A 9631-nucleotide genomic window follows, 5' to 3' on the forward strand; every position below is an offset into this window, starting at 1 on the left:
ACATCATCTCCGACCCCAGCTGATCAGTGGGATTAATGCCAGAAGCCAGAGACAGTTTGCTAGCATCAGCCAACTTTTATTGAAAATCCTGGCAGTTTCAGGAGTGCTGCAGTAGCTCACATCGAGTCCCAAGTTCTTTGTGCTCACAAAGGAAAAACTTCAGGCAAAAGTAAAGCTTCAGTGGCCCTGCTTCCCAAATTCAAGTCTGAACCTGCCCTGCAGTGTGCAGCATATAGCTCAGCACAGCACACTACAGGTTTACACATAAAACCAGTACTGCTGCGAGCTTTCTTACAGACTTTTAGTTGGCTACCAACCCTCTCTCCCCTCAGTTCCTTTCCTCGTCTATCTTCATATAGCTAAAGACCTAAAACCATCCCTTTTCTAGCCTCAGTCATCCTAAATACTTCAATAACACAGTACAACAGGCAAGAGCAGGGAAAAAAGCATATCAACCTAAAAAAGGTCGTGACTAGTGCCCTGACTGCTGATGAGGCACAACTTTCAAGCACATGAGCAACAAAAAAGCATTCACACAATGACTTTCAGGGGGAAACCGATGGCATTTGCTTTAAGTCTCCAGGCACCGAGGTGTGTATGCATCCAATGAACACCCTAACTACTCCAAGAAAGTTCTGTGCAACTGAACTTTGCCGTATCGAATGCCCCTCTGAGCGTAGCTGTTTGGCACATTCCTTTTGTAGTCCCACAGCCCTTTGTTTTCTATACTGATGTACAACTTTACATGCTGACTGAGCAGGTTGCCCTGTGCCCTCAGTAACACAGCTTGCTGAAAGGATGCTGGGCAGCAGCCTCAAGATGCAACAAGGCAAAATCCCATAAGAGAGTAGGAAAAAATTTCCCAGGGAGGATGGTCAAACAGTGGGATGTCCAGGGAGGAGGTGTGATCTGCTTGCATACACTCAAAACCTGGTGTGACAGTGCCTGGGGCGACCCAGCCCAATGCTGAAGTTACCAACTGGGGTCCCTTACAACCTAAACGATTCTGTGTGAGTAGCTGCTTTACTGGATGACCTCTCTAAGAGAAGGAAATTATACTCAAAATATAATCAAACATCTTAGGGTTATTCCAGACTTCCTACTGATTTTCTGCTCCACAGCAAATTGTTTTACTTTCAGTTTATTCGTAGTATAAACAAGCACCTTAAGATTGCTTCTAGCATTCACATCAGCCACTACAGGACAGTGATGAATGCAGCATAAATACTGAAACAGAGCTTAAAGAACACAGGGTACTTAATCTTTATAACATGTGACTTCGATTCAGTTAGAGTGGGTATTCTATCATTTAGCACCAAAAGAATTGCGGGAAGACATTATGGACCTGTGGTTTTATCTTATTCATGTTTTTCTTAAGACAGAGTTTAAAGTGGACCAATTTTCTTATTAGCTCTGAGGAGCATACAGCTTCATGCAGGAATTGAGGCAAGCAATTTATAAAGCCTTATCTTACATCACACAGGAAGACGCCAGCAAAGAGGATGTGGCTTAATGTACTGAGATGAATAGCCAAGGCTATAAAAAGAGCAGAAGTAGAGAAATGCATAAAATTAAGCGAGTTACTAGAGAGTGGGAGATTAGATATCATCTACTTCACACCACAGGAAAAAAAAAAGTAGCAAACTGGCTACAAAACAGGCTACTGGAAAGCCTAGCACTGGTGGAACATGCCAGATAATTCACCGTTGGGAGCACTGGCGAAGCCCACAATTTATAGGAAACCTGCAAAAGCAGCTGTGGTGGATTACAAAACATCGCAGTATTGCACAAGGCAGAGAGGCAGCAGGCCTTTATTTTCAATAATTTGTATTCTCAGGGGACAGAGGTGCCTCAGCAGCTGTCAGCCCATGCACATGGCCTGCCCTGTTCCGGGCCAGGTCTCGCAAGGTGCTGAAGTAGGATGTTCATAGAATCACAGAATGGTTTGGGTTGGAAGGGACCTTAAAGATCATCCAGTTCCAACCCCCCTGCCATGGGCAGGGACACCCCCCACCAGACCAGGTCGATGTTGACTGACTTCACCAAAAAATTACGCGTTTCTTAGTTGGTTTGTTTTTGCAAATAGCCATACCTCTTCACAAACCACTTCTCAAAGGCTCTCGACCGACTAGTCCCACTACAGGTTTACTACAGAGATTTTCAAAGCTTATTTTTGAAGCAGTTAAGAGAAAGATGAGGTGAATCAATTTGGTGCTGTATTACCAGGCCTTGCCAGGCACAAAACCCAAGGAGGAACCTGCAACATAAGCAGCCAAAAAACACTTCGCTGTCAAGCTGTACTTGGAACTTTAAGTCTTAGAAGCATAAAAAACCCAGTCGGAATATGCGAATGTCAGTGTTACACATCAAAATGCCAGCCTAGGATGTTTAAGATGCTCCTGCTGATTCACCAGTTAGTTTACGAAATCTTGCTGCTTATTAAAACTGGAAGCCTGTCTTCTTTCCTCTAAAGGAGCATGCAAAAGACAGGTTGAAGGGTACCCTGCACGCGTTAGTAGCAGGAGACTCACCTGAACTTGCTTGCGGAGTTTGCTGCATTCGTCTGTCAAAACCTGCAGCTGGAGACGGCTCTGTGCAGATTCCAGCTCTGCCTGTCTCCGCAACATCTGCTCCTTTTCTAAAGAGCTGAAGAACGAGAGACAAGCAATCCTTAGGACTAGGTATTACCTAGGACACTCCTCTGGGATGTCTACTCCCATCCCCAGACTTCACCCCAGTACAGGTCCCATTGAGGTAAATTCAGAAGGAGCAGAACATCTGGTACCACACTCACCCAGTACATTCACCTCGAGATGTTCTCGGCTGTGCAACTGCACTGCGTGACTCACCCAGTGTTCCACTAAAGGGCCACCTTTCTCCTTACCCTCTCCACAGGTGCTAATTTAGCAGAGGGGACTGAAAGAGGACACTCGCTTTTCTTTCACCTTTACCTTCCCTGCAGATGCAGGTCAGCAAATCCTACACCACTGACGTGCGTGTAATGCCCCATGGCAGCAATACAGCTGATCGTAATGCAGCAAGGTCTCCAAGCTGGTTTCTACTACCAGCAACCAATTTTGGATTTCAGCAAAATATAGCTTTATCAGAAAGACGGAGAGAGATGAAACCTCTGTGAACACCCATACAGAAGCCACATTACTACATCCCCTCGAGCCTAAAAGAGGGTGCACGCCATTCAGCAGCGGCAGTTCTGGTAACATACCTGGATTTCTCTTTCGTACGTGCTTTACGTAAGAAGGAATAGTTAAAGAGGGGAAAGAAACACCAGCATTCCTGTGATTCCTTACAATTATCTGGACGCTTGGTCTATAACACTGACAGCTGCATTCTGCACTTCAAATCCTGCAAGATTCCAGTTCTTTCCATAGTGCAGGTACCTTCCAAATAGCCATACCCAGCCTCGCATGCTCACCAGGCACAGAATCCTGTCATTCCCCTAGAGCTTCTTTGCACGATTTTTTTGTTGTTGCGTAAGAAAAAGGTGAAGCGTTATGTTTAACCACCGCAAACACATTCTTCACACAAGTACCCAGAGCCTGAAGGCTGGCTTTTTTCAACGTGAAGAACAAAACCCATGGAACCGAATTCAAGGCTACGTTCAAACACGACTGATGCGTGCGCCAGCATTCACGTTTGTCCCCGGCTCGTGGCTGCGGGGCACGCAGCCGCCTCGCCAGCAACTTAACCGGACTGACAGGCAGCCGTTGCTGTCTACCTCCCCACAAAAACAGGGGGCACAGGCAGTGCAGGGCAAGCGGGGAAGGGCTGCAGTGAGATCCTGAGACACAAGCAGCAGCTGGACAGCTATGTGTCTGTCGTGAGACACAAGATTTAAACATCTAAATGCCTCCTGGGATTCTGGGGAAAAAAAAAAAAATCTGATTTATCACTTGTTTTGCAGCGTTGATCCAGTAAAAAAAGCACAATCCTTCTAAAGGTAGAGTTCACTGCCTTCAGGCAGCAGCAATCTGGACAGAAGAGATATTTTCCCTTCTTGAGTGACTCCTCAATCATTTGTGATTAATAATTACCAGGCTAGTGAGGTTTCTGTTGAAAGAACAGCAGTACAGTTACAGACATCTGAAGATGACCCCAATTAAATTCTATTCACTGCAAGATTCAGAACTCTGATTTCTGCAGCCTTCTCATTTCAGCACAGTATCTGTTGACAGCATCTTACAGAAAAGAAATTAGTCCCCATTTTCATACCTGCTTTGATTTTTTTTTTCCCCCTCCAGTAAAAAGTCTGCCTTGAAGGTGGAGAGGGAAGCAGAGTCCCAGTAATGCTTGCTGACCTTTTGTAAGTAAAGCTACATGAAGAGTTTGACAAAGCAAGATGGAAAGTGATTCATACGAGAGATTACTCTGTTTAATGCATGCAGAAGAGATGGCAGAAAAGGTCAGCTATTCCCCCCACCCCATTTCCAACTCACTTTCCTCATCTAACGATGTATTAGCATTATACAGCTTTTTGGCAGCGACTCAGCGTGTTCTCCCGCGATGACATTTCGGGATGCAGCACAAGACAGTGTTTGCTCTTTCAGTGCCACAACATGCAAACTCAAGAACTCTGCTCCAAAAGACAATTTTCCTTCCGGGTGAGACATGTGCAGGATGGCAAGGCCTTGGTTTAAGGATCTGATGATCCTTAAACCATGATAATCCCCAAGGAACGCACAAATTGCTTTAGACAACACAGGAAATTAAAGGCCGAGGTAGAAGCCAGACTGCAGCTTCCAAGGGCATGCAGGCAGAGGTATCTTCACGTGGAGACGCCGTACCTTTTCATGCGTTCCTGTTCACTGGTATCGAGCGCTTTCAAAGTGCGAGCATACAGGATCACAATGTCAGAGCGCTTCGCCTTCTTATTGCACTGAAAGAAAAGACAAGTTCAGCTCATCTACATGAATTTAACTATCCAAACCACGCATCCCTACAAGTTGCTAGGTCTTATTTTGAAAAATCCTTCTAGCTTTGAAGGGAGGGGTTGTCTGTGTGAAAACAACGCCACAAAACCACAAACGTTGGGGAGATCCAAGACAAAACACCAGACCAACCTCTGTTTTGAAAACATCAAGCATGGCTGCTTGGCCAGCAGACCACGATTTAGGAACACCCGAGTATACTCCCAGCTTGGTTATTTACCTACTCTATCCCTTCAATCAAATCCTACAGGTCCAAATCCATAAAAGCATTCCAGTGTCAGTATGAAACAGACATCCCACTCATTTCAGTGACACACGCAGAGTCAGATATTTCAATGCCTTTGTGCATCTGGCTGGGACTATTCAGTACTTCAAATTCCCCTTAAAAACAAGAGAATAGCAGCTCTGAGTGGGGACCTGGAAGAAATTATGGCATCCACAAGCATACTACTCTGCAAATATACTTTGTTGATCAGAAAAGCAGCAGCAAATACTCAGATCAAGTAACCTCCGCTGAACCTTAAATTACTACGTGCACTTAAAATGCAGGGTTCTCTATTATTTAGTGCCACAAAGACATCACAGGCGATCAGACAGCTCCCCTCCCTTCGTAAAGAGCTGTCTTGCAGAGCAGTAAGTGGCTAAGGTGGCTTCCCTGGCAGCCAGCAGCTGCTGATGGCAGGATCAGGAATGCTGCAATTTCACAGTAACGTGCACTCAAGCCACTTAGCATGCAGGGCACCACGCACAGCAACTCTGTGCTTTTCAATTAGAGAACGTCCTGTCGCAAGGGGCAGTGGCTGAAAGCGAAGGGAAGATGATTTAGCCGCAAGGTTCTCCTCAGAGCGAGATGTCCTCCTAGGAAGTTTTCAGAAATTACAACCCCGGAGGAAAAAGAGGGAGCAAGCATTCCTTACGAGTTGTTAGGGTTCAAGAAGAGAACAGTCACAAAATTCCAAAGAGCAAAGATGCTGGGAAGGTCTCTGAGAATTCTGTCTGGGCCTGGAGCCGGTGAAGAAAAGCTTGCACGGGGTTGATGGGAATAATCAAAAGAAGGTTTGGGCCTTCGCTATGGCAAGAGTGACTCTTCAGGTTTAATCGCAGTGCACACCGACAGGAAGTTTCTTGTGGAGAGGAGGGAATCCTGCACAAAGTCAAGTACGACTACGGAAGCTCTCAAAATGACAAAGCCAAAGAAATCCTGGGCTTCCAGCCACCGACTTGCAAAGTGGCAGAACTGAATCCTATTTACAAGGCACTCGACCTATTTTTTGTCAACATTCCTTTCTAGGGAAAAGGAATAGGGAATGGAAGCACATCACAGACACTTAGACCTAATCGAAAGAGATCAGTATTACCCATGGAAACAAAACCGAGAAGAGCAACTTAAAAGGCAGATCTGCCACTGGCAAACGGCATCAGAGGATGCAACTCGTTTGTCAGACCGCTCTCTGCAAGCTGCCTCAGCAACCCGATCTGCTTAAAGGCTGCAAAAGCAGAAGCAGTTCAAAGCAAGATTAACCGACTGAAAACAGTTCTCAAACAGATTTCTTGCCCAATAGCATATTCTTTATCCTTAATTAATTGCTTCTAGGAATCCATCTGCCATTCCCACACTCCAGGACCACAGTACAGTCTTCTGAAACCAATTACAGGTTTAGCAATTGATCCCTCAAACTTCTGAGTTGCTACTCACAAATGCTTTACTTCAGGGAGAAAACCCAAGTCAGAATCCTCCCCTAAAAGCAGCGCTAGTTGTTCCTGGCCTGGTTACAGCAAAATAATGGTGATTTTTGTTATTTCTGACAGCAGGCAAAGGTGGGTTCCCCACACAGCAAGCGGCTGTAAGAGTTACAGTGCTCACGCCTGCACCAGAAGTTACCCGACAGCAAGTCCTTTCCACTGCGTGTAAATGTGTGTTTTACCTGGGGGCACTTCCCTGCCTGGCCCTTGAGCCACCTGTCAATGCAGGTGTAACCGAAGAGGTGTCCACAGCGCAGCGCTGAGAGACGGTGGTCGCCGGCGTTGGTCCACTGCTCAAAGCAGATGGCACAGGTATCCCCCTCCTCCTCATCCAGCACTGCAACGGGAACTGATGGCTCCTGTTTCTTTGGTGGAGTTCTCTAGGAGTAAAAAAAGAAAGACACACAACTTTTTTAGAGAAATACAGAATTTACCATATTTAATCTGCTTCTAAAAGCATTTAGGTCGTCTTACCTGCTTTTGCTGGACTTCAGTCTCTTCCTCTTCGTAACTTCCATGTTCTGCAGGAGCTTGAGATAAAGCTTGAGGTGGCTCTGCTTGGACCTGACTGGAAACTAAAGAAAGCGTAGCTTAGATGAACTGGCACATAATGGGGGGAAAGGAGTTCTACCAACTGATGGGAAATCATCAGGGCATAAGGTAAGCAGTGCAAGAACGGCACAGCTTCCACACAAAGCTGCAGATCCATGCCCTGGATACTGAACAAACACATCTGTGTCTACAGATCGGCTGATTTAAGGACACAACCCTGCATCATTATGCCCGGAGAAAGACAGACACCAGTATGAAGGAGTTCTTTTGCCGAGGGATCTAAGCACGCACATTTCATGTGCGTGCATTTACTGTATGCTATCTGTCCCTTCACCCTGACTTCAGCAGTTTTCCAGCTGGTAGTTAGCCCAAATATCATTTCTGCTGGGCCATATGTTTTTGTGGTGGGCCTCTGTTAGCCCTTCTGTTGAAGCACAGGCACAGAGAAATGCTACTTTTGAATTAACACCACTAAAAGAGGAGCAGAAATCACGGTCTCCCCATCTCCTGACAAAACAAAAGAGCTGTAAGTCACATTTAGCATTCGAGGCAGATATTTTTGACCCAGTGGAGAAGTATCACCTAACCCTAGCTAACATCAAAGCGTTCGGCCTCTACGGTTCTGACTGAACCGGAGAGAGTGGCTTATAGGAGCAAAACAGACAAGGGAATTCCAGAAAACCCAACAGAGAGCATATGTTTGCACAGTACTAGACAGCACTTAACAGCTTGGGCTCCTGTCACGTGTAAGACTAGCTCAGAGCAAGCGGAATGGATCTGTTCAAAAGATACCTCGTACGTGTACCCTCTAAAAAAGGTGTCACGGTGGGATGGCCAGGTAAAACCAAAACTGAGGGCAGAGTAAAGCATAAGGACACTCCTTAGAGACTGAAGTGAAAACATCATCTTGTTCATATTCCCTGGGCATCAATAACCTTGACTAGCATGTTAAGCATCTGCCACTCTTACATAAACCACGGATGTTCATCACAGTGTCACTGAGGCCTATGAACATGAGTCTGGATAAAGGACTGTGAGCCAGAAAAAGGGGAGGACAGAAAAAGACAGGCAAAAAGCCCACTGTCCTACGTATCTCTACTTCCTTCCTGTCCTAAGAAGCTACAGGAATAAAAACAAACTGAAGCAGACTGAGATCCCAAATAAATAAAAAAAAAATACAGAATCAGATCCTTTTCTGAAAACTGAAAGCACTGCTATCCCCAGAGATGTAACTTCATGTCTTCATTAATATCCCTTTATAATACATAACAGAGGAAGTGTTCTAGGTACTCCTCTCTGCACGTGAAGTGATTCTGAACACTTCCAGGATTACTTACAAGCAGAAGCCTGCAAACAGCAAAAAGATCCTATTTAACGTTAGAGCAGCAATCACCCATTGCTGCCACTGCTCTTAGGAGCTGCTTGCCAGAAAGCCTTCTGCTGGCAACCTGCTCCTGTCAGCTGCGGGCATCATCATCTCTTAGCACCGTCTGTCGTGGAGCTCCGAAGGAATTCCCCACGGAGTTTTGAAGCAGCAAGACGAGTTTCTGCACTAAGCCTTTACACAGCTCAGACAGAGCACAAACCTGCCGAGCTGTCCGCTGGAGCTGTCTCCTGGGCGGTTGGTAGCAGGGGTGCTGCAGCCTCCACCGCCTCCTCCTCCTCAGCAGAACTGCTGCTGTCAGAGTCACTCACTTCTATCGTTTCACCCGAGCCGTGTTCCTGGCTGTCCCTCACAGCTGAGGGCTCCAGATGTGGCGTTGCTCCTGTTGCTGGCTCTTGAGTCCTGCTGAGCTGAAAGTAACTGTCCAATGCTGCCCTAAGTCCAGAAAAGCAAGAAATAAAAACCACAGTTATTTCAGGTAGGCTCAAGGCTCAGCATGTTTCTCCACGCTTTTCTCTACAGTTCCTAGGCTCTGACTGCACCAGGAAGGCACCAAAGGTATCCAGACCTTGTCCAGTCAGCTGGGCAATCCCGTACCGTTGTCCACTTTATGATCAATCAGGAGGGTCACACAACAACCACTGATTTTGCTCAGGTCAAAGAGCATGTCCTCATTACAACAACGGTATCGCCTTCTTCTGGGGTAGGGTTGGAGAGAAAAGCAAAGTAGCATTGGTCACCAATAAGCCTGAGGAGCTCCTGCTCAGAAGTTCCAACCCTAGCACAGGCCTCGCTCCCACTGGTAACGGTAGAGGCACGAGGCTGGTATCATAGTCCCATTCCACTGACCGCTTTGTGCCTTGTCTTTACATTTTCCCTTTTGTTTTCCACTGGAACTTCATTCCTGGGTAGAAGCATCTTCTTCTCTCCCCCCCTCAGTTCAGCTGTCATCTCAAATCACCCTTCAAACTCACAAGTTTTTCAGGTTGCCTTCTAGCCCCGAGAA

General features: G+C 46.2%; 1 protein-coding gene across 1 annotated transcript in view; it reads right to left on the reverse strand.

The window, feature by feature from the left end:
- LOC104515146 (E3 ubiquitin-protein ligase RFWD3-like) overlaps positions 1-9060 on the reverse strand; it is a gene marked incomplete at both ends in the record, with an annotated part of 11992 nt that extends 2932 nt beyond the window's left edge. The window contains 5 exons of the mRNA XM_010159008.1: positions 2532-2646; positions 4803-4894; positions 6872-7069; positions 7164-7264; positions 8828-9060. Coding sequence (XP_010157310.1) covers positions 2532-2646; positions 4803-4894; positions 6872-7069; positions 7164-7264; positions 8828-9060 — 739 coding nt within the window. The remainder of the gene's footprint in view (positions 1-2531; positions 2647-4802; positions 4895-6871; positions 7070-7163; positions 7265-8827) is intronic.
- Positions 9061-9631: the final 571 nt, after the last annotated feature.

The sequence above is a fragment of the Eurypyga helias genome, unplaced genomic scaffold, assembly GCF_000690775.1.
Source record: "Eurypyga helias isolate BGI_N326 unplaced genomic scaffold, ASM69077v1 scaffold34729, whole genome shotgun sequence".
NCBI classification, from domain to species: domain Eukaryota; kingdom Metazoa; phylum Chordata; class Aves; order Eurypygiformes; family Eurypygidae; genus Eurypyga; species Eurypyga helias.